The sequence below is a fragment of the Trichechus manatus genome, unplaced genomic scaffold (assembly GCF_000243295.1).
Source record: "Trichechus manatus latirostris isolate Lorelei unplaced genomic scaffold, TriManLat1.0 scaffold00078, whole genome shotgun sequence".
NCBI lineage: Eukaryota > Metazoa > Chordata > Mammalia > Sirenia > Trichechidae > Trichechus > Trichechus manatus.
The window spans coordinates 12,101,516-12,127,259 of record NW_004444014.1 but is presented as its reverse complement, the minus strand read 5'-3'; the positions used below and the strand labels follow the sequence as shown (position 1 = coordinate 12,127,259).

At 41.7% G+C, this 25,744-nt stretch overlaps 1 protein-coding gene and 1 long non-coding RNA gene across 2 annotated transcripts in view; one reads left to right on the top strand and one right to left on the bottom strand.

The window, feature by feature from the left end:
* Positions 1-3,067, top strand: part of MOCOS (molybdenum cofactor sulfurase) — a 53,018-nt gene extending 49,951 nt beyond the window's left edge. The window contains exon 15 of the mRNA XM_004380922.2: positions 1,151-3,067. Within this exon, the coding sequence (XP_004380979.1) occupies positions 1,151-1,303 (153 nt within the window). The 3' untranslated portion in view covers positions 1,304-3,067. The remainder of the gene's footprint in view (positions 1-1,150) is intronic.
* Positions 1,134-25,726, bottom strand: LOC111821351 (uncharacterized). Its single transcript, XR_002824782.1, has 4 exons — positions 25,625-25,726; positions 16,195-16,326; positions 3,062-3,211; positions 1,134-1,232 (listed from the first exon to the last, which is right to left on the bottom strand). It is a non-coding gene; the product is annotated as an uncharacterized LOC111821351 (long non-coding RNA).
* Positions 25,727-25,744: the final 18 nt, after the last annotated feature.

Genomic DNA, 25,744 nt, shown 5'->3' with positions numbered 1-25,744 from the left:
CCTTGAAAACCCTAGGGAGTGCAGTGCTACACACATAGGGTCATCATGAGTCAGAATCGACTGCATGGCAGTGGGTTTAGTTTTTGGTTTATCTGTGAGTCAGGGCCACTGTTATGTGTCTAACTTCGTGTTTTGACTTCTGGAACTCTAGCCTAAGAAAATAAACCATGGTACTGAAAGTACCAAGAAAGTTCATTGTAGCATTATTTAGTATAACAAAAAATTTTAAACAATAGGGAAAGACTGGTAAATCATGGTATGTATGCTCCATGGAATGGTACACACATTTAAACGATGTAATGAAGACCAGGTACTATGGATATGGAAATGACAATGGAATATTAAATGACAAAGCAAGGTACAAAAATATTTTTAGAGTATGATGATCCCCCAAAACCAAAACCCCTTGTCGTCCAGTCAATTCCAACTCATAGCAACCCTACAGGACAGAGTAGAACTGCCCCACAGGGTTTCCAAGAAGTGGCTGGTGGATTTGAACTGCCGACCTTTTGGTTAGCAGCCAAGTTCTTAACCATTACACCACCAGGGCTCCTGAGTATGATTATAAGATTATTCAAATATGTATAGAAACGGAACTGGAAGGAAATTTAGCATAGCTAAGTACTGTTTTATTCATATTGGTATCTTTGGCAATCAACATACTGCCTTGCCATAGTAGTTACTCAATAAATATTAGATGAATTACTGGACAAAGAAGGAACGAACAAGTGTGTAAGAACTGTAGGATTTAAGAGATTTTTCTTGAGTAGATTTACTTCATTCTTCACTTTGGACCTTCCATTTGTATTCTGGAGAATTTGGAGAACTTACATCACATATTCACAGGGACAGTGCCGAGTTTTGCCATTATCTTAGTAAAATGGATTTTATATCAGGAAAAAGAGTGGAGATCGGTCTGGCAGTGGTCAGAGGACAGGAGCAGGAAGAAAGTCTTTCTATGGGGAGCTCAGGGTGTGTGGGAAGGAGGAAAAAACGATGTGTCCAGAAGTAAGAGGTTCAGAGTGACTGTCAGAAAGAACACCTGAAAATGAGAATCTTTAAAGATTTGACTTTAATTGAACGTTATTACTTACAAAATTATTTTAACTGCTAAAATAATCTAGTTTTTTGTTGCTCGTTTTATTCACAGGTGACCTTTGGAGTGTACTTGATGCACACATCTTTGGATTTATCTTCTCCATGTTTCCTGTCTGTAGGATCTCTGGTGCTCCCTGTGTTGAAAGAGAACGTAGAATGCCACCATTTATCTGCTGCTGACAAACATCAGGACATTATCTCCTAAAAAATGTTTTGTGCGTGTATTGAAGTTTCTCTTTTATAGTTATTTCTACTATTATTTGGAGCCCTGGTGGCATAGTGGTTAAGAGCTCGGCTGCTAACCAAAAGGTTGGCAGTTCGAATCCACCAGCCGCTCCTTGGAAACTATGGAGCAGTTCTCCTCTGTCGTGTAGGTTCGCTATGAGTCTGAATCAACTCGACGGCAACGGGCTTGGTTTTTGTTTTCTATTATTATTAAGGCCTGAAGTTTGGTTCAGTAAAACTTGTTTTTTTGAACAAGGACAGTTCTTTTCCTTTTGGAGGTAGAGAATGGCTCTCACCTGCTTCCTTCATCCTCTAACTCCTCACTCTCCACGTTTGCACAGGCTGGGCGCAAGAGCAGGTCACAGGGCTTTGTGCTTTCCACAAGCAGAGTCACGTGAATGCTGGGCTCACACTGAGGGTGCATAGCCCACAACCAGGAAGGACCCATATGCATTTGAAGTATGACTGATTTAGTCAAATTAAATTTTAAATGAAGCGCACTGAGAATATGTAACCTATCTAGGTTCCTATTTTGTAGTTTTCCCACATTGGTGTTTTTGGTCTTTAAAAATACTTTTTAGGCTCTTTTCAACCACCTTCTACTGAGGAAGGTGCTCTTGAAGGTATGAGAATGTGCCCCTCTCCTCCCATGTATATGGTGAAGACGGGGCCCACACAGGGGCCCAGAGGGTGATCCATGGCCACGTTCCTTGAGGGAAGGTTTGACTCGGGGTAATTATGTTTCTAGCAAAAGCACAGGCCAGCAACCCCATTCCTCTTGGTTTCTATCCCTGGCCACCATCCTTTTCCCACTTTGAGTTGACACAGTGAGGATTGCTCACAAGCCTGAGTTATACTCAGCAATAGTGGTGCTTGTGTGAGCAGTTGTCCTCCCCTCCACAACCTGATGGGATGGTGTTGGTCCATCCACCTGACAGCCTCCAAGTCCCAACTGAGAGAACTTCAGAGGTGCAGGAATCCCGTCTGTACCACCTTTGACCTGCGCTCCTGTACCCTTCAGTTGAGGACAGCTAGCGATGGAAAGCTCACTTTCTGATGAAGTTATCCATTCCATTGAGTTGTTGTTAGAAAGTTCCTTGTATTGAGCTTGTAGCTGCCTCCCTGTGACTACCAGCCATGGGTCCTTGCCCTGTCCTCTGGAGCAACACAGAACATGCCCACTCCTGCATCCACTTTGCCTGTGTCCTTCTAAAGCATGGCATCCACATATGAACCCCATGTCCTTGGGCAGGCCGTCAGTACCTTCCACCTCACTTGGGTTGTTTCATTTGTCCTGTCACTTCTCTGCCCAAAGCTCCTGCCCACCACTGCCCCACATCATCTTCCTAAAGCCAATATCACCATATCTCCCTGCTGCTCCGCTGTTTAGTGCATTAGGCTCAGGCTTCCCTGGTGAGCTGTTCAAAGCCCTCTGGATTAGGAGCCAGTCTGTTCCATTATCTCATTCATAGGACTTAGTGTTGTTCCCAGCACTATGTGGGATTTGAAAGATGAGGCATGGCTTCTGTTCTCAGGGTTGTTGAGCTGGAACCTTGTGCTTATGCTCTCAGTCAGTGTGCAGAACTAGTGTTAGAAGTGCACCTCTGACTCTGTGGTTCCTGAGTTCAGTGGAAGTGGAGGTAAATGAGGTTAAGTGGGGGTTTTGTATTTTATTACTTTGAACTGTTTATTAAAAATTCAACTTTGTCTAAGATTCAGCATTACTGTGTGTGTGTACCTGGGCCTGTCTTCACCAGCTAACTGGTGGGAGAGCCATGCATGGCAGGGATGGATTTACTTCTTGTTCAAGCCAGTTTCACAGAGGAGAAAACTGCTTCCTGATGGCATGCTGCAGCATTTTCCAAGACCTTCTGTTGACAGTCGTATCCTATTCAACATGATGGAAGTAAAGTGAGAAAATAAGTTCTAAAAAAATTTGATCACCTATCTCATCAATATATTTTTAGGTACAAAGGGCAATTCATTTTGTTCTTGTACATACCCATGTCATTTGTTGTAGTAGATGCTTTAATGACTGATTTCAGACATTTTAATGCAAATCCCCTTCTTTACAGCACAACTGTTTAATAAACTACTTATAGTTATTGACTTGACATCTGTCTGTCTCCACTAGATTTTAAGTTCCATGAGGACAGGGCCTGCGCCTATTTTGTTCAACAGTACATCCCCAGTGTTGTCAGGTAGTAGTTGCTCAATACAGTTTATTAACTGACTGGCTCTATTAACCCTGGCCCTGTTTTTATACTTAATTAATTATAAATGTATTTTGTCTTTAGGGTCTACTTTCAATATTTCTTGTATGAGATTTTAGCTAAAAATGTATTTTGTGTATTCTGTGAAGTGGCTGCATAGTCAGCATCCTTAAGCATTTGGGATTCTTATGACCCTTCCTTGGTTCCCATTTCCTAAGTGTTCAGCCATATGTACCCCTAAAAGAATGCAAAAAGCAAGAATAATGTCACATCCCTTGGATTTATTTTTAACACCACATCTCTGAGAGTCACAGGAAGTCAAAATGTGTTTGTTATTCTTTGATGGTTACAAGAGTAGAGAGGGAGGGAGAGGGTTATTCACTAACTAGATAATAGACAAGAATTATCTTAGGTGAAGGCAAGGACAGCACACACTACAGGGGAAGTCAGCACAACTGGACTAAACCAAAGCTAAGAAGTTTCTTGAATACAGCCAAACACTTCGAGGGACAGAGTAGCAGGGGCAGGGTCTGGGGACTATGCTTTCAGGGGACATCTAGGTCAATTGGCGTAACAAAGTTTATTAAGAAAATGTTCTACATCCTACTTTGGTGAGTGGTGTCTGGGGTCTTAAAAGCTAGCGAGTGGCCATCTAAGATGCATCAATTGGTCCCAACCACCTGCAGTAAAGGAGAATGAAGAACACCAAAGTCACAAGGAAAGTATTAGCTCAAGAGACAGAAAGGGCCACATAAAGCAGAGACTGCATCAGCCTGAGACCAGAAGAATTAGATGGTGCCTGGCTACCATCAATGACTGCCCTGACAGGGACCACAACAGAGAGTCCCTGATGGAGCAGGAGAAAAGTGGGGTGTATAACTCAAATTCTAGTAAAAAAGACCAGACTTAATGGTCTGAGACTGGAGGAACCCAGAAAGCATGGCCCCCAGACTCTCTGTCAACCCAGAACTAAAACCATTCCTGAGGCCAACACTTCCGACAAAGATTAGACTGGACTATGAGACATAAGATGATACTCGTGAAGAGTGTGCTTCTTAGCTCAAGTAGATACATGAGATTAAATGGGAAGCTCCTGTCCTGAGGTGAGATGAGAAGCAGAAAGGGTCAGGAGCTGGTTGAATGGACACGGGAAATCGGGTGGAAAGGAGGAATGTGCTGTCACAGTATAGGGAGAGCAATTAGGGTCATGTAACAATGTATGTATAAATCTTTGTATGAGAGACTAACTTGAACTGCAAACTTAAAGTACAACAATAAAAAAGTATACCAAAAAAATGTGTTTTTTTACATGTCTTGAGTACAGGCAATAGCAGCATGTCTTTCTGAGTGTTCCCTTCACGGTCCTCGTAGACAGGGGAGAGATTTTCTTTGCATACTTTAGAGCAAGCCCGAAGACTCATTTGAGGAGGGTGGCGATGCTGATGCCTTCCCACTGAGACTTAATCTCATCCCCTCCTCCACCTTATGGGATGGAGAAGGGCAGATAGTGATTCCTTCCTCCTGTCAAAAGATGTTGTCTTAGGCTGGATTCTCTAGAGAAGCAAAAACAGTGAAGTGTGTATATCTATATATATATATATAGAGAGAGAGAGAGAGAGATTTATATCAAGGAAATGGCTCACACAGTTGTAGAGGCTGTAAAGTCCCAAGTCTGTGGGTCAGGCTGGAGTCTTCTTCTGACTCATGTAGCTGCAGGGCTGATGAACCCAAGATTGGCAGGTCAGATCAGATGGCAGGCCTCTGGCTCACAGGCTGTGGAGGCCGATGAATCCTAAGATCAGCAGGTAAGACAGCAGGCTGCTGGCTCATAGGCTGTGGAGGCTGATGAACCCCAAGATAGGCAGGTAAGATGGCAGGCTGCTGGCTCAAGTCCTAAAGAACTGGAGGTCAGATGCAGCATCCAGAGCAAGCAAAACCAGTGAGCTTTGCTGGAAAGTCCACATATATTGGATGCAGGGTACACCCCCAAGGAAACTCCCTTTCAACTAGTTAGTTGCTTAAAGCAGATCTCATCATGAAGGTGGTTGCATCATTACATAGCCACCAAACTACATCATAACTGCCAAACCACTGAGAATCATGGCTTATCCAAGTTGACACAGGACCTTAACCATCACAGATGTCCATTCATTTGCTTCTTCATCCAGTGCATGCTGAGCAGATTCCAGGGTTACAGAAATAAAGAAGAACTTGCATTCAAGGATCTCATCATCAAAACACCACCAGGGGGGAAGACAGACCGATAAAAAGTATGGTAATGAGACAGCTTCTTTAAAAAACATGCTACACTCCAATTTGTGCATGTGTTCTTTGAGGTTTATTTAAAGTGTCTAGAAGATGTCCTTTGGTGAGAAGACTCCAAGAGTCAAAAGTACACTTGAACGTTCCCAGATACCAGTCTCTGATGTTGTAGCTGACCTCTAGGCTGAGACAGATGGCCTGCATTCCAGGTCACCCAAGCTCAAGCTCATTTAGAACCTGGCTCTTCATACACATTCCATACTTGGTCGTCTTTATGTGAAAATAGAATATAAAAGGGTTAGAGAACCCCCTAGCCACTGTGATAAGCACTCAAAGTGAGTGGTGGGTGCATTTATATACCACAGGGAATACACCTGCAGGGTAGGTTTCTGAAAGGAGGTGATGCAGGACTGGGGCGGGGAGGAGAGGAGAGATCATTTCAGAGGGAAGCAACAGGAAGTGCAAAGGCATGAGGTGAAGACATGGTGTGAAAAGTGATCTCTGTACGAACTAACACACTAGTGGGCTTTCATGTGGCAAGAAGGCCTCAGAAAAATCCTTTTAATTGTTAAAAGTCAAAGACTAATGGGGGAAAATTACCCCAAACTAGTTTCCATCAAGTCAATTCTGAGTATGATTATGTATGTCAGAGTAGAACTGTTCCCCACAGAGTTTTCAATGGCTGATTTGCAGAAGTAGATTGCCAGGCCTTTCTTTCTAGTCCATGTGAATCTGGAAGCGCCACTGAAACCTGTTCACATCAAACAACACACAAGTCTCCACTAACAAGTGGTGGCTGCACATGGGGTCCATTGGTTGGGAATCAAACCCTGTCTCCCGCATGGAAGGTGAAAATTCTACCACTGAACCACCACTGCCTCTATAGAAGAAATCTTGTGTTGTTGTTAGGTGCCGCTGAGCCAGTTCTGACTCATAGCGACCCTATGTACAGCAGAACAAAACACTGCCTGGTCCTGCACCATCCTCACAATTGTTGTTATGCTTGAGCCCATTGTTTCAGCCACTGTGTCAATCCATCTCCTTGAGGGTCTTCCTTTTTTTTGCTGACCGTCTACTTTATCAAGCATGATGTCCTTCTCCAGGGACTGGAACCTCCTAATAAGATGTCCAAAGCATGTGAGACAAAGTCTCTCCATTCTTGCTTCTAAGGAGCATTCTGGCTTTATTTCTTCCAAGACAGATTTGTTCGTTCTTCTGGCAGTCCATGGTATATTCAATATTCTTCACCAACACCATAGTTCAAAGGTGTCAATTCTTCTTCAGTCTTCCTTATTGTCTAGCTTTCACATGCATATGAAGCGATTGAAAATACCATGGCTTGGGTCAGGTGTACCTTAGTCCCCAAAGTGACATCTTTGGTTTTTAACACTTTGAAGAGGTCTTTTGCAGCAGATTTGCCCAATGTAATACTCAATTGTACTTCAGGTGAAGGCTTACAGAACAAATAGTTTCTCATGAAACAGAAGAACACATGTTGTTTTATGACATTGGTTAACAACCCCACCGTCTGATTTCTTGACTACTGTTTCCATGGGCTTTGATTGTGGATCCAAGTAAAATGAAATCCTTAACCACTTGAAATTACAAATGAAATGACAAATGAAATCCAGCAACATACAAGCCACCACAGTACGATAAACTGACAAGCTGTGTGGAAAGAAGGAATATTAGGCTAAATAATACAAAGTGCTCTAACAAGCAAACCAAAAATCTCAGTGGCTTAATGATGGTAGTGATGGTGGTGCTGAGCATGGTGGTACATTCTGTGATGCTGCGCTAGGCAGAGTTTACAATGGTGTGTCTACCTTGGAGGAGTTTAGGTTCCCATTTAACAAGTTCTACGCAAATTGTTCAGTGACATTGGTTACATTCTTTACAATACATGAACATTTTCCTTATTTCTGTTCTGGTTGTTTCATTTCCATTAATCTAGCCCAATATCTTTTAATATACTCATTTTCTGCTTAATCCTGTTTGAGTTAGTTACTATTGCTTCCAACTAAGAATCCTGACCAATAGAAAATTTAGTACCTGAAGTTGTTAGTTGCTGTCCAACTGGCTTTGACTCATGGCAACTTTATCTGTAACAGAATGAAACATTGCCCAGTCCTTTGCCATCTTCGTGATCATTGATCGCTTGAGTCCATTTGTGTGGGTATCGTGTCAGTTCATCTCATTGAAGGTTTCCCTTGTTTTTGCTGACCCTCTGCTTTACCAAACATGATATCATTTTCTAGCAATTGGTCTTTCCTGATGACATGTCCAAAGTAAGTCAGCTGAAGTCTTGCCACCGTTGCTTCTAAAGAGCATTCTGGTTGTATTTCTTCTGATTTATTTGTTCTTCTAGCAGTCCAGGGTATAGTCAGTATTCTTTGCCAACACCACAATTAGAATGCATCAGTTCTTCTTTTGTCTTCCTTTTTCACGGTCCAACTTTTGCATCCTACCAAAATATCCAAAAAATGAATTCGCTAAATGGAGGAGATGGGTAGTGGATAGTAAGGACCCAACTATTTCAAATTGGGAGGTTGGTAACCTTTATTATGTAGTGGTAAAATATGTGGTCAAATTGTTGCCTGTTGTCTTTTGGCATATGTTAAAGGAAATAGGAAAATCACAACATTGGGGCTCATTTCTACAGCTATCAGCAAAGTTCTACACAAGAGAGAGAAACTCAGGCTAGAAGAGAACCAAATCAAGGGCATGGTCATCACATAATATGCTAAGAAATAATTAAGGTGGACAAAAGGGCTTCTAGAAAACTTTAGAGCATAGTATAGAAGTATGCCCCAAATCTCATAACTCTTGACAAGAATTGTTGTTTTAATACATGGAATTGACTGAAATAAAAACCTTCACATTTTTCGAGAGACCTATAATGGCAGTAGGACCATCAGCCTGGATTAAAAGGGACTAAGACTGTTCAGAATGTTAAAAACAAACAAACAAACAAAAAACCTTCTAGGCCCTCAACTTTCTATGGGCAAAAATAGGATGAGAAAAGTACTCGGTCATCAGAAAGGATATATTCCCAAATGTTCTTTTCAGAGGTGTCCAAGGGGGGTTATGGGAAAGAAAAGATCTTTTAGAGGGCAGATCCAAGAATCACAGAGAACAATGGACTGATAAAGAAATATAAAGTCATTGTGGGAAAAGTAGGAAATACAGATGAACAAAAAGAGAAAGAACCTTTTACTCTACTACCTTACCAGAGATACAATTAACCTTGAATGCTTTGGTATACAGGCTTCCAGACTCTTCCCTGTGCATCCAATAACATCGTGCCCTTCGGTGTAGACTCTCTTAGTGCTCTTGGGACTCTGCTCTGTGCATTGATGGAAAAGCAAGGACTTGTTTTACGCTTAGTCCTGGGCTTTCTTGGCAGCTCCCTGGGAGATTAGGGCACAGTTCTGCCACTCCTTGGAGACCTTGGCTGGATGCTACCCTGGGTTCTGTTGTGCCTCACTGTCATCCTGTCCTGGCCTTCTTCACTGGTTCTGCTCATCTATTCTGTGCCAGGAACTATGCTTGGTCCTTGGAGCATAAAGATGAGTTTTACATTGTCCCTGCCCTCAACGAGGTGACTGAGGGCCTAGTACGGAGCCAACATGTAAACAGAAACCACTAAAATAATCTAGCCATTAATGATAATATTGTTCCCATAGTGGGAAATCACCTTCTCTACAACTTGCTCTGTAATTTTTCTTTTCTTGCTTTGCAATTTAGATCTCAGATTGAAGCATTTAAAAATGACCCTACACATAGTTTGGTCCCTAATTTAAGAAAAAAACTCATAAAACCTGCTGAAACATGGCTTCAGCTAAGAAATCGCTATGGAATCAAAATGTTTATGCTAAACTTGTAGTTTTGGGGCCCTTTTTAATATGTTTTGCTGTTAGGTGCAGATTAGCCTTAAAAAAAGTCAAGTTGTTTAATCCTGCTGAGTCATTCGTTTACCCAGAGGTAATTAATTCTTAACTGCTAAAGCAAGGTGGCTTCCTGCTCTGTTATAAAAAGTGCAAGACAACTGCTCACTTACTGATTTAGTGGCAGAGCAGTATGTAAATACTGGAATTTCGACTGCAGTAACTGAAGATGAGCAGGGTTGTTAAGATTATACTTTTATGTATATTAAAAATGTGCTTATTTTCTTTTAAAATAATTCTGATACTTGTTGAATGAATATTATGAGCCAGGCACTGTGCTAAATGCTTTGCATAAATTTTATTTAATTCTCACAACAATCCTGTGGGGGTAGGTATTAAAATCTACATTTTACAAATGTAAAACTGGAAAACAGGTTTAGAAAGGTTAAATGACCCGATCAAGAAGAGAGAACTCGTATATAGCAGGGTTAAGATTTGAATCCAGGTCTGTCACTTCACCATTGTGATAAATGGCTGCATAATAATTATGGGCAGCGTTCTAAGCCCGTTACATGTATTAATCATGTAATCTTCTTTAGTAACTTTATGAGGAATCTATTACTATTATCATCTCTACTTTAGAGATGAGGAAACTGAGGTACAGAGAGGGTAATTCAGTTGCCCCAGGTCTCAGAGCTGGTAAGTTGTAGGGCTGGGATTTGAACAAGGCCTCCTAATTCAAGAATCCATGCACTTGTCTTGGAGGATTTCTTTCTTTCTTTTTCTTTTTTTAAATTTTTATTGTACTTTAGGTGAAAGTTTATAGCTCAAGTTAATTTCTCATACAAAAATTCATACATACATTGTTATATGACACTAATTGCAATCCCTATAATTGACAGCACACTCCCCCTTTCCACCCGGGGTTTCTCATGTCCATCCAACCAGCTCCTGTCCCTTCCTGCCTTCTTGTCCTGCCTCCAGACAGGAGCTGCCCATTTGGTCTTGTGTATCTGCTTGAACCAAGAGCACACTCTTCACAAGTATTATGTTTTATAGTCCAATCTAATCTTTGCTGGAGAGTGGGCTTCGAGAATTGTTTTAGTTCTGGGTTAACAGAGTGTCCGAGGGCCATGGCTTCGAGGGTTCCTCCAGTCTCAGTCAGACCACTAAGTCTTGTCTGTCCTGGAGGATTTTATCTTCAGAATAAATAAAGAAATGTTCAGGTTTGTCATGCATGAACTCTTTCAGTCATGGCAAAACACACAAGTAAAACTTTAAGACATTCATTTGGCATGGGAGAAATCACAATTAACAATGTTAGTTTAAATGTTATGAGTCCAAACCTTTAGACTTCCAGCTTTTTCTTACCCTTAATGAGTGGTCTTGGGGAGGAGACTTGACCACCACTCAACTCAGAAGAGCTTCCCGGTAGCTAGGGGCAAGGTTGGTTGTGGCAAGCAGTATGTCAGCAGGCTTCCCAGTCTTCAGTCAGAGAGTCCTTTTACTTCTATCTTCTCCAAAAATGAGCAGAAATCTACAGGTTTATATACCACTTGTGCTGTCATGTTTAACTATAATTGGTATGCTTTATTGCCAATTAAGGGCATTGTTGTATGACATATTTGTATTTTGCTAATTTATAGAGATTTGAATTATTGTCCATTAAAAAAAAAACACACAAACTCATTGCCATCGAGTTAATTCCAACTCACAGCAACCCTGTATTGTCCATTAGGGCATGGTACATTTATGTTCTCATTTACTACATATGTTTCAAGGCCAAGTTATTTAATTAATTAAAAATTATGGGTAAACGGTCAGGAGCAAGGGAGAATGAAGAAAACCAAAGACACAAGGGAAAGATTAGTCCAAAGAACTAATGGACCACAACTACCACTGCTTCCACCAGACTGAGTCCAGCATAACTAGACGGTGCCTGGCTACCACCACTGACTGCTCTAACAGGGATCACAGTAGAGGGTCCCAGACAGAGCTGGGGGAAAATGTAGAACAAAATTCTAACTCACAAAAAAAGACCAGACTTATCGGCCTAAGAGAGACTGGAGAAACCTCGACAGTATGGCCCCTGGACACCCTTTTATCTCAGTAATAAAGTCACTCCTGAGGTTCACACTTCAGCCAAAGATTAGACAGGCCTATAAAACAAAATGAGACTAAAGGGGCACATGAGCCCAGAGGCAAGAACTAGAAGGCAGGAGCAGACAGGATAGCTGGTAATGGGGAACCCAAATTTCAGAAAGGAGAGTGTTGACATGTTGTGGGGTTGGTAACTAGTGCTGCTATAACAGAAATACCACATGTGGATGGCTTTCACAAAGAGAATTTTCTTTCTTCACAGTAAAGTAGGCTAAAAGTCCAAATTCAGGACATCAGCTCCAGGGGAAGGCTTTCTCTCTCTGTTGGCTCTGGAGGAAGATCCTTCTCATTAATCTTCCCCTGGACTAGGAGCTTCTCCGCCTAGGAACCCCAGGTCCAAAGGACAGGATATGCTCCCGGCACTGCTTTCTTGGTGGTATGAGGTCCCCCCCCCCCCCCCGCCCCGTCTCTCTGCTCACTTGTCTCTTTTATATCCCAAAAGAAACAGGCTCAAGACACAACCCAATCCCGTAGATTGAGTCCTGCCTCATCAACACAACTGCCGCCCATCCCCCCTCATTAACATCATACAGGCAAGATTTATAACACATAGGAAAATCACATCAGATGACAAAATGGTGGACAATCACACAATACTGAGAATCATGGCCCAACCAAATTGATACACACATTTCTGGGGGACACAATTCAATCCACAACAGTAACCAATGTCATAAAACAATATGTGTATTAATTGTTTAATGAAAAGCTAGTTTGTTCTGTAAACTCTCATTTAAAGTACAATAAAAAAATTATGGGTAAAGAAACAAAACAGACCTACTGGACTGGTTGAGACTGGAGGACTCCCCAGGACTATTGCCCTGAAATACTCTTCAAACCTTGAACTGAAACTAACCCCTGAGGTCACCTTGTAGCTAAATAACAAATTGGCTCAAAAAATAATGAATATCACCCTTAAGTACTGTTTTTCTTTAAAAAAAAATCATCTATATGAGACCAAACAATTAGCAATTAAGACAAAGATGAGAATGTAAGGAGGCAGGAAAACTAGATTAATGGAAACAGAACAACTAGAATGGAAATAATGAGAGTATTCATGCACTGTGAAGAATGTAACCAATGTCACTGAACAACTTGTATAGAAATTACTGAATGGGAACCTAACCTGCTGTGTACACCTTCACTGAAAACACAATAAAATATTATTTTAAAAATTACAGGAATTGTTTAGTGACATATTTATGTTTGCTAATTTATAGAGATTTGATTAATGTTACATTCCATTATCATAGAATGCAGGTGCAGAGCCCAGTTTAGGGAAGTTATTTATGACCTACTTCACATACTTCTATTATCCATTTCAAAGGTTAGAACAACTTTCTAATGACTTACAGTTAATGATTAGAGAGTATTATAGAAAAATACAGGGGCTTCTAAGTTCAGAAATTCTGTTTTTTTTAAAGCATTATAAAAAATCATTACAGTATAAAAAGTATTATAGTAGCATACATAATAGTGAATTTGAAAACATCACACAAGCATACATAATAGCATAACTGTTTACTTAAAAATTGTTTTGATTTTTTTTATGAAGTCTAATTTATCTATTTTTTCTTCTGTTGCTAGTGCTTTTGTGGCCATATATAAGAATTCATTACCAAGTCCAAAGTCATGAAGATTTACTCCACTGTTTTCTTCTAAGAGTTTTATGGTTTTAACCCGTCTATTTAGGTCTTTGATTCATTTTGAGTCAATTTTTGTATATGGTATAAAGTAGAGGTCCAATTTCATTTTTTGGCATGTGAATATCCAGTTGCCCCAACACCATTTGTTGAAGGGCTGCTTTGCCTTTGATACAAGTGAAAATGTTATAAAATAAGCAAGTGACAGTCATTCATGTGTGATTCATGGTAGCTGTTGTGTGCTCTGTATTACACTGAATGGTGATCGTGAAAAAAGGAAAAGTCATGGTTGCTGTATTCTGTGAGCTTAGTGACTCCAATCAGACGATCATAAGACCACGGTGATTTGATAGAGGTATGGAGGCAGGGGTGTATCTAAGAATGCAAGGTTTGCCTGGGCTGGGGAGGAAAGGAAAAGCCCTACAAAGATGGTCAGAGCTGCGTCATCACCTTTGGATTCTTACCTTTCTAGACAGAAAGCTGAAGTCTCCATGCCCACTCCCACCCACATCTATCTCTGGCCACTAGGGTCTATGGCAGGGAAGGAGGTGAAAAGTCGTTTTACAGAATATGCCCCAACCCTCCAGCTGGGGTGAGAGAAGCTGGGCACTGGAAGGTGGCTCCAGCAGTGGCATTTTCTCTTTAGAGGACCCTACCCTGATCAGGAGAAGCCATTGGGACCAACTGTGCCCTTTCTCAGCTTTCCTCTATCTGTGAAGAAGGTGGTGAGCTGCTGGGGAGAGCAGATCACAGAGATCCAGTGGATCCAGAGAGCCAGTGCCGGAACTGAATGCTGACTTACACTGAGGTATGTCCTGATACCAAGGGGGCTCGCCAGGGACACTGGCCGCAGCAGAAACCTTCACCAGGCAAGCAGTATTCTGAGCACCCAGTATCTCCGAGAACAGCTGAGGCTCTTCTCAACAGGGAGAGAGTTCAGGCATCCCAGAAGAGGAAGGAAGGAAAGCTAGGATCCATCTGGCAAACACTTTTTCTAATTCCCTCCTTTTGTGCTGGTAGAATTAGCTGCTACACATCTCATCTTATAAATCCCAAAATTAAAATTGTGGCAAACAAGATCCTATATGAGCAAGTTACAGAAAATCTCTAAGCCTCATCTGAAAAGTGAGGAAAATGATGGTACCTGCCTTATAAAGTTGTTTAAGAAATAAATGAGATACTTTGTGTTTAGTGTTATGCCTAAAAATGACACCTGAGTTGATAAGCGCTTGGCTGCTAACTGAAAGGTCAGTGGTTCGAACCCACCAGTGGGCTCTGAGGGAGAAAAGACTTGGCGAACTGCTCCCATAAAGATTATGGCCTAGAAAACCCTATAGGGAAGTTCTACTCTGTCCTATAGGGTCACTGTGAGTCATTGACAGCACCTAACAACAACAAGCCACGTCTACCACCTGGTGGTAGCATTAGGTAACTGCAGTTTTTTTTTCCACTCAAGGAGTTGAAAACTTGTTCAAATTGGGCCAGCAAATCCTGAACAGAAAGATAGGAAACATTACGGCTCCTCTGACTTTCTGCCTGGCTTCTTTAATGGACCAGATCTGAGGAAAGTTGTTATTGATGTTAGAGTCTTTTACAAGTTAGTCTGTGGATTATCTCTTGGCCAGATTATTTTTCAACCTACATTGCAAAACCATTCTTTTGGGGTCCCCTGTGTTTCTTACCACCATTTATCTCATCTGTCAGTTTGTTGTACTGTGATGGCTTGTACACTGATATGATGCTGGAAGCTATGCCATCAGTATTTCAAATACCAGTAGGGTTACCCAAGGTGGACAGGTTTCGGCACAGCTTCCAGACTAAGACAGACTAAGAAGAAAGGCCTGGTAATCTACTCCCAAAAATCAGCTAGTGAGAACCTTATGGATCACAACAGAATATCGTCCAACTTGCTTGCTTTGAAAAAGTCATCAGGAGGGATCTCCAACTTGCTTGCTTTGAACAAGTCATCAGGAGGGATCCATTGCTAGAGGAAGACATTGTGTTTGGGAGAGCAGAGGGCCAATGAGAGTGAGGGGACAGCCTTGGTGAGATGGATTGGCACTGTAGCCACAACAGTGCCCTTGAACATGCGGGCAACTGTGAGGATGACACAGGCCCGGCACCATTTCCTTCTGTTGTACAGAGGTCACCATGAGTTGGGGTTGATTCAACAGCAGCTATCTGTCAATCTATGTTTCTCAGGATTTTGTTTTAAGGATGCAGCTTTGAATTGGCTGTTTTTGTCAGGAAGAGACAGAAGCAGAAACAGAAAGAGAGGATTAATTTTAATGTATAGTACCTTTTCTCAGCAGCAGATCCATGTTGTGTGGGCCTGATGCTTGTACAATTTTACATCCATTTTAAAGGAAAAGAACACACAATTACAAAATAAAAATTAGGTGCAAAAATGAATGTTTACTTGCATGGGAAAAGAAGGGGCTATGGAAGGGGTCTGTGCAGATGAGAAAGCCCCCTAAGCTTTGTTAGTTTTGTGAATGCACCTTTGCCTGATCTTCTTGCTGTTCTCCTTTCCTGGTGCTTCTAAGCATGGCCCATCGTTTCAAGGGATGCTTTTTGCAGTTTTACAGAATGAACTGCTTTTTGTTCACTTTCTAAACATCCTCATGAAGACCTGTTCTGGTCTTCTCTCTCCCACCTGTGAATGCAACCTAACTGTTTCATCATCACTCTGAGATAGTGACTCACCTAGACACGGCTTGCTGAAGTCGGGACAGAGTCCACCACTGACCTGGGAGTTTCCTTCCCAGGTGGCTGTCAGAGTTCTGTGTGTCAGGAAGCGTGTGTGGTTATCCAAAAGTCTTACTCTCTCATCTTCTCCTAGGGTACAAGGAAACATTATGTTTATCCACAGTTTGGTAAATTATAGGTTTCTGTTAGCTAACTAGATCACTAGCTAAACCTTTTGAAGTAGAAAAAGTGATGCCACCTTATGTAAAAAGATTTAAAAGTGGACACTCAAGACCCTTCTACCCCCACGTACTTTCTTTCCAGAGGCTGAAGATAATGTACACTATTTGTATATTCTGTGTTTTACTCTATAAACATTTTGCATATTCAACATGGTTTTCATGAATGCACCCTTAGGAGTATGATCCAGGGAAGACATACACACAGGCCTTGGAAATGTGCTTAGGACCATGTGGGCACAGAATTCTGTGGTCCTAGGTACCTGAAGAATAGTCTAGAGAGAGTGGCTTGGGTTCCAGGTGGGTAGGACTTCCTGGCTGTTTGGACCCCTTGCTCTGTACGGGGTGGATAGGAAGGAGGAGGCTCTCTAAAGTGTGGCACGCAAGGCACAGGCCCCACTTGCTCTGGACTAAGGAAGTACTAGTAAGAGCTTTTCTGGAGAAAGTAAACTATCCCAGAGAGAGAACCTAAAAATATTCAAGGAAAAAGCCATTTGCCCCCTGGCTTGGTCTGTAGTGAAGCCCACCAGGCAAGTGCCGTTATTATACCCTAGAGCTTTCGATATGAATGAATGCTTGGCTACTAACTAAAAGGTCTGCAGTTTGAACCTACCAGTGTCTCCATGGGAGATCTGCTCCTGTAAAGATTTCAGCCTAGGAAACCCTATGGGGGCAGTTATATTCTGTCCTGTAGGGTCACTATGATTTGAAATCGACTCCACGGCATACAACAACAGAGATTTCAGTAAGTTCTTAAAGTGAATGAAAAGCTAAGGATCACGAAAACATTTGAGGAAAACCTCAACCGTATAAGATTGAAAGAAAAAAAAAAAAGAATGAACACAAATAACACAGCAACAGTGCACAAATCCTGTTTCTGTTTCTATGGATTTGTCTATTGTGTATAGTTTATGTAAGTGAAATTATACAACATGTGACCTTTTGTGTCTGGCTTTTTTCACTTAGCAAAATATTGTTGAAGTTCATCCACGCTGTAGCATCTATCAGTACTTCATCCCTTTTTATGGCTGAATAATATTCCATTGTATATAAATATCAGAATTTGTTTATCCATTCATCCTTTGATGGACACTTGTGTTGTTTCCACCTTTTGGCTATTGTGAATATGGATTACACCTCAACATAAAGAAAACAAAAAACCTCACAACTGGATCAGTAAGCAACATCATGATAAAAAGAGAAAATACTGAAGTTATAAAGGATTTCAGTTCAGCTGGATCCACAAACAACACTCATGGAAGAAGCAGTCAAGAAATCAAATAGAATACATTGTAGAATTTGGCTATAATGAACAGTCAGGTACAAGAATTTGTTATAAGTATCTGGTTTCAATTCTTCTGGGTATGTACCTATGAGTGGAATTGCTGGGTCACATGGTAATTCTATGTTTAATTTTTTGAGGAACAACCAGAATATTATCTACAGTGGCTGAACCATTTTACATTCCCATCAGCAACGGATAAGGGTTCCAACTTCTCCACATTCCCACTAACACTTGTTATTTTCCTTTTTTTTTTTATTACAGACATCCTGTGGGTGTGAGGTGGTATCTCATTAAGATTTTCATGACTAATGACTAATAATGTTGAGCATGTTTTCATGTGCTTTTTCGTCATTTGTATATCTTCTTTGGAGAAATATCTATTCAAGCCTTTTGCCCATTTTTAATTTGGTTGTCTTTTTGTTGTTGAGTGGTAGGAGTTCTTTATATATTCTGAATATTAAGCCCTTATCAGATATATGGTTACCAAAGATTTTCTCCCCTTCTGTCAGTTATCTCTTGACTTTCTTGATAAAGTTATTTGATACACAAAAATTTTAAGTTTTGATGTACAATTTACCTATTTTTTCTTTTTCACGCTTCTAGTGTCATATCCAAGAACACAATGCCAAAAAACAAGGTCTTGAACTTTTACCCCTAGGTTTTCTTCTAAGAGTTTTATGGTTTTAGTTCTTATATTTAGGCTATTTATCCATTTTGAGTTAATTTTTGTGTATGGTGTAAACTTCATTCTTTCGTATGTGGAGGTCCAGTTGTCCCAGTACCATTTATTGAAGAGACTATTCTTTTGCCATTGAACAGACTTGGCATCCTTGTTAAAAATCAGTTGCTCATATATGTATGGGTTTATTTCTGAATTCTCAGTTCTATTCAGTTGGTCTGTATGTCTGTCCTTATACCAGTACCACACCGTTTGATTTCTGTAGCTGTATAGTACGTTTCGAATTTGGCAAATGTGAGTCCTCCTACTTGGTGCTTTTTTTTCCCCCCCCAAGTATATTTGGTTATTTGGGGCCCTTTGCAATTCCATATGAAATTTGAGGATCACTGTTTACATTTCTGCAAAAAAGGCTATTGGAATTTTGATAGGGGTTGTGTGGAATCTGTAGATCACTTTGGGTAGTACTGCCATCTTAATATTGTCTTTCAATTCATGAACACGGGATGTCTTTGCACTTGATAGAGGTCTTTAATTTCTTTTAGCAATGCTTTATAGTTTCTAGTGTATAAATTTTTCACCTCCCTGGTTAAATTTATTCCTGGATGTTTTATTCTTTTAGATGCTATTGTAAGTAGAATTGTTTTCTTGATTTCCTTTTCAAATTGTTCATTAATAGTGTATAGAAACACAACTGATTTTTTAAAAAAATGTTGACTCTTATGTGTTGATCTTGGACCCTGTCACTTTGCTGAAATCATTTATTAGCTCTAGCAGCTTTCTTGCGTATTTTTTTGAATTTTCTAAATATGCTGTTGGATTGAGTTTGCTGGTATTTTGTTGAAGATTTTTGCATCTATATTCATAAGGCATATTGGCCTGCAGTTTTATTTTCTTGTGATGTTTTTGTGTGGTACTGCCACATTTTAAAATCTATCTTTACCAAGGTTGTTTCTTACTTAGATAATCTTTTGTTGGCTGGACAGACTGGGGACAGTTTTCCAACACAGCAAGTCTTACATCCTCTAGATTCTATTTCCTCTAGATTCTGATTGCAAACAGATAACTTATTATATACAGCCTGAAGCACCCAACTGGTATTTCAATATACTATCTAGAGATCTCCTTAGCCAAGTCTGTAAGTTCATTAGATACCCTTCTATTTTTCAAGATACTGCAGTTAATTGTCTTGCCAGTTTTACTACTATATAACAGAGGTAACCATTTTTCAACAGCAATTTTCTTGCTACTTTTTCTAGGCTAGACCTGCCTTCTTTACATAGTATTCCTAGGGCAGCAATTCAATAGGGTGAGAGCAGACACTGTAAGGCCTCTTGAGGCTTAGTCTCAGAAGTCAAACAATGTCATTTCCACCAAATCTACTGGTCAAAGCCAGTCACAAATTTGCCCCAATTCAAGGAGTGGGTACATAAACTCCAACTTGTTTTTTTTAAAATTTATTTATTTTGTTGTTGTTGTTGAGAATATATGCAGCAAAACATATGCCAATTCAACAGTTTTTACATGTACAATTCAGTAACACTGATTACATTCTTCAAGTTGTGCAATCATTCTCATCCTCACTTTCTGAGTTGTTCCTCCTCCATTAATATACACTCACTGCCCCCTGAGGTTTCTATCTAATCTTTCGAGTTGCTGTTTGACTCCACCTTTTGATAGGAGGTTTGACAAAGCCATATTGCAAAATGGTGGGAATACAAGAGTTGGGAGGAATATTGGGGCCTTCTTTGCCAACAAAAGTACCTTATCAAGGCAAGTGTGAGAATAGAATAAAGATGCTTTTGTCATAAAAGCTTTTAAAAACTTGCCCCTTCTCAGGAAGCTGCTGGGATATGTGCTTAAAAAAATGAAGTGTAAAACAAGAAAGACAAGTGACCTGGGAACCAGGGGCTTCCACACAAGAGAGAAGCTAAGGAAATCTCCAAGAGGATAAGCTGAGAAATACATTCCAAATTGGAACAGGAAGACGGAGAACTCCAAGAGAGATGTCTCTAGGAAGGAAGTCTTGGGGAAAAATATAGAACTGATAGATTATTCGACAGTACTGAGGGGGATTTTCAGAGTTCTTGAAGGATACGAGAAGATTTAGCCAGCTGTTCAAGAAAAATATAAGTAAATGAAAAAAAAAAAGAGGCAAATATGAACTCCAAGAAAAACAAAAAGCTATATAACAAAGGCCATGTAATCATGTACACTACTTGGCATAATTTTTAAACCACTGAATAATTAAAATTGTGATAAAACTATATTGGGAGGATGAAGAAAGAGAAGTAGAGTATAAAAAAGCTAACATCCTTATGTAGCATGATAGAAAGTTAATGTACTGATACACTGATTAACATTTGATAGATCAAGGTATAGCCATATGCTCCCATTATTTAGAAATGAATGCCTATGGGAAGTGGGGTTGTGGGGGTAGAGGCTGTAAAATAGGGAACTGGTTTTTTTGCTGAAACTTTTTATTACTCTTTGACCTTTTAAACTAAGAGAAACTATTATATTACAAAAAAACAGTCATTTAAAAATAGGAGAAAAAACATTGGCTGTTAATCAGAGGAAAAATTATTACTAAGAGCAGTCTCAAAGGAATCGTCTGGGCAAAAATCCTTATAAGAGTGAACAATAGCCTATGTAGTTAAAAATTTTAAAGGTTTCATTTTAGGTGCCAGTCATTGTTTGAAGTTTTAAGATTAAAATTGAGTAAGACAAACTCCAATCCTGAAAGTCTTATGGTTTAGTGGATTAGGCATATAGGTAGGTACATATTTACAATGCAGTGTGAAAAGTGCTACAAAACGGGCATTATAAAGTTATTTGAGACCACAGAGGACAGACAATCCTTGTTTGGGATGGAGTTGGAGATAGCTTTCCAGAAGAAGTGACCTTAGAAATGAGTGTTAAAGGATAGATGGGTTTAGTTGGCTAACTAGATAGTTGCCATGGAGTTGATTCTAACTCATGACACCCCCATGTGTGTCAGAGTAGAACTGTGCTTCATAGGGTTCTTAGTGGCTGATTTTTCAGAAGTAGACCAACAGGTCTTTGTTCTGAGGCAACTGTGGGTGGACTCCAACCTCCAAACTTTCAGTTAGCAGTCAAGAACATTAACCGTTGGCACCACGCAGGAGCTCCGGGCAACTAGACAGGGAAGGCCATTCTAGGTCGAGAAGACCACCGTGAAACAGCTCAACATATTAGGGGAAAGGTAAGAAGTATAGTGTGGCTTGAAACAGGGTGTGTCGTTGGAAATGGCCAGTGATGAGCCTGGAGCCGCGGGCTGGGACAGGTCTTAGAGGGCCTTGTGAATCATGCTGAGGGGTTTGGCATGTAAGAATTTTACTCTACGGTACAACACATCAGTTCACATTTTGGAAAGATCACTGGCTCTGGGGAATCCAGGGGAAGATCACATTCAGAGCAGAAGATTAGAGAAGGGAGATTCATTAGAAGACTAGCATAGAGTGTGAGGGCTAGAGAGGAGAAAAGAGTTGAGAAATATTTCAGAGGCAGATTTCGTGGCTGGTCAGAGTGATCAATTGCAAGATACAGGAGTCAAAGATGACTCTGATGTTCATTCATTCATCAGGCATTTACTGTGTGACTTCTCTGTGTTAGGCACTTTGCTAGGCACTGGGGATATGGAGATGAAAACTGCATCGTTCCTGCCCAAGAGGAATTTTAGTTTAGTGGGAGCACAAAGAATCAGCGAGTAGTAAGTGATACTGTAATGCTTTATGCTCTGAGTGCTCTGAGAGCACTGGAGTCAGCAGGCTGGCAGGCAAAGCAGCCAGGCAGGTAGCAGCCTTACAGAGGAGATTCTGGATAGGCAGCCAGGTTGTGTGTTGCATTGAGGGTGTCATTTACCGTAGAGTGGTAACCAGGGTAGGGATGTTGAGTCGCCCAGTGCAAATCAGAGCCTCAAGGTGAGGAGAGCAGATCTCTGTGGGTTTGGAGTTGGACAACATACACATACAGGTTGAGAAGTACTGGATTCTCCAGGGGAATGGAGAGAAACTGTGAAGAGGGCCAAGAGGAGAACAGAACCCAGGACTTGAGAAAAAGCTGCCAAAGAGAGAGAAGGAGAAACTAGAGTGGAAAGAACTACTGTGGCCGAAGGGAAGAGAAGAGAGTTTGGGAAAAGAGCGGTCCAGGGTGGCAGATGCTTCCACGAAAGTGGGTCATAGGGTTGAGGTGTCCCCTGGATGGGGCAATTAGGATGGCATTGATGATCTCAGAGCCGCAGGGAGGGTTTGCCCACCAGATGCTGTAAGGTGTGGAGCAAAGAGGCTGTGAGGATGCTCAGAAATGAACCTGGCTCTTTCAGAAGCTGATGAGGAAGTGAAGAAGAAATAAGCCAGTGAGATAGAGTGAGAAGTGAGTTTCCTAAAGCATAAAGATAGAGCTTTCAGGATGGAAAACACCTGAATATTTATTCTTATCCAGACTGACTACATAATTTGTGAGGTGCAGTGCAAAATGGAAATGAGGGGCCTCTTGTTAAAAAATTAAGAATTTCTTAATGGCAACAGCAGAGCATGATACCAGCATGGGGCCCTTCTACATGCAGCGCCCTACATGACTGCAGAGATGCATGGCCAGGAAGCCAGAAAGGAGAGGGAGGAAGGTGGCTGGGTCAATGACAGAGCTTCATCCCAGAGCAAGTGACAAGGGCAGGACCCAGGGCCCAGGTGGTGGTAGAGCTTTGAGCAGGAGGAAAAACAGGGCTTTGGTCATTCCCTGAGATGAAAGATGGTGCCTGGGGAGGAAGAAGAGGGAGTGCTGGGAGTGGAGTTCATACTGGAGAGATTATTTTCTTTATTGAAGAATCTGTGGGTGGAGAAGAGTAGCAGAAGTTTGGGCAGCAGCATGAGGGGACTGGGAGGCCACAATGAGCACTGCTGAGGGGCCCTGGAAATGGTTGACTGAGTAGCCCCAAGGCCTGCAGGGACTCACGGGGCAGATGAGGCCTGGGAGAGGTGTGGTGATGGACTGGGACCCAAGTTGGGAGGGGTGATGAGAAATGGGGGTGGCCAGAAGGGCTGGAGGGCTCTCTAAGTGCGCAGGCAGTTGGACAGTGAAAGTGGAAGGGTAGGAGGCCTAGGTGTCAAAGGAGTAGATTATGCAGATTTAGTATTCTGGCCATGAGTAGCTGGTAGAGCTGGTGTAGGGCAGGTCTAGAGAACTCATGCAAAGAATTAAGTAGCAAAAGTAAGGAGAGCTGAAAGTTCTACTGGAATGAGCAAAAGTGTCATGAAATTATTTTAAGACCACATGAACGTACATGTATGGCAGGGAAAAGGAGCCCTGGTGGTGTAATGGTTAACTGCTTGGATGTTAACCGAAAAGGCTGGTGGTTCGAACCTACCCACCGGCTCTGAACTGCTCCTATAAAGATTACAGCCTAGAAAACCCTAGGGGGCAGTGGGGTCACTATGGGTCAAAAATCAACTCTACAGCATCTAACAACATGGCAGCGAAAGAGTCTGTGGAGAGGAAAAGGTTAAAGATGCAGATGAAGTGTCTAAGTACGGGACAAGGTTTTCTTTTCCATTAACACCAGAGAAAAGGGAGAGAGGTGGGTTATAGAACTGCCTTGTAAAGATGGGGGTGTTGACAGTCATTGTGAATCATCAGTGTGACCTATATGAGATATGAAGAATCCGGGACTTGCTGTGGTCTGGGAATGGAGAGGACGGTGATTTCTTTTTGTTGTTAAAAATATACACAGCAGAACATATACCAATTCAACAATTTGTACATGTAGATTTCAGTGACATTGATTACATTCTTCAAGAGGTGCAACCATCCTCATTCTCCTTTTCTGAATTGTTCCTCCCCTGTTAACATAAACTCACTGCCTCCTAAGTTTCCTGTCTAACCTTTCACGTTGCTGTTGTCAGTTTGATCCCATACAGATAGTTCTCTAAAAAAGCACAATGCTCAAGGCAGAAAGTCTTTACTAATTAACCTATTGTTTGGTTTAAAGAAGACTTCTGGGGATATTTTTGGTTTAAGGTTGAAAGATTATCTCAGGGCAATGGTTTCAGGGATTCACCCAGCCTTAATAGCTCCAGAAAGTCTGGATTCCATGAGAATTTTGAATTCTCTTCCACATTTTTCTCCCTTTTGATCAAGACTCTTCTATAGAATCTTTGATAAAAACTTTTAGTAATGGTAGCCAGGCACCATCCAGTTCTCCTGGTCTCACGGCAAAGAAGGCAGTTGTTCATGGAGGCAAATAGCCATGTATTCCATTTTCTCCTGCAATTCCTGACTCTTTTTCTTCCTTCTTTGCTCCAGGCAAATAAAGACCAATTATTGTACCTTGAATGGCCATTTGCAAGCTTTTAAGACTCCAGGCACTACACAACGAACTAGGAGGTAAAACAGAAGCACTAAACACAATATTAGGGCAATTAACTGGGATGTCCTATGAAACCACGACCCTAAACTTCCAAACCAAGGAACCAAATCCCATGAGGTGTTTGGTTGTACATAAGCAGCCTCAGCAGCTGCATTTTTTTTGTGAAAATACATATCACACAACATTTACCAGTTCATCGTTTTACAGGTGTACAACTTATTGACATCAATTACACGAATCAGCTGTGCAACCATTACCCTTAATCAATGCGAATTTTCCATCACCATAAACAAACACAGTGCTCCATAGGACCGTGAGTTCTTACTGCAAACAAACGAAGGGGGTCGCCCGTGAGCAGCGTGGAGAGCGGTGGGAGGCAGCGCCGAGTCTCGGCTCTGGCGTGGCGAGGCCGGCCGGCTAAAAGCCTTCCCTGTAAGACCCTAGGTTATAAGCGGGGGCCCCTGGCTCGCCGCTGCCCCGCCGCAATTTAGTGACCTCGCCAGAAAAGCCTCCGAGGCCCCAGAGGTTTAGTTAGGGCTTTCGGAAACCTAATTCTGGTGAGAGAGGCAATGCAGAGGTGCTTATTGGCACCCGCCGGGAGCCCCCAGGTCTCTTGCCTGGCACCCCTTAGGCTTGTCTTTTCAGAAAGAGCTGCCTGGGCCCCCGGATCTCCCTCCTCCCTGGTTGCTGCCACTATCCCGCTTGCTACCGGAGGCTGGCTTCCTCGTTTCCAAGTGCCCAGGTTTTCCGAATCTGGGCAACAGAATTCCGGCCGCCACCGCCTTCGTCTGGGGGTTTCCACCTGGGTTAAGTCCTTTCCCAGGTGGGGAAGAATTAGGAGGGGCGGCCTTGCCCTCCCTTACCCCGTGCTCTGAGGGGCGCACGTGCAGCCACGGTCCACGGGGCCCAGGCTTGGCTCACGGTGTCGGCGCCATGCGAACGCCGCTTTTCCTTCTCCGCGATCCGTCGCGGCGGTCAGGGCA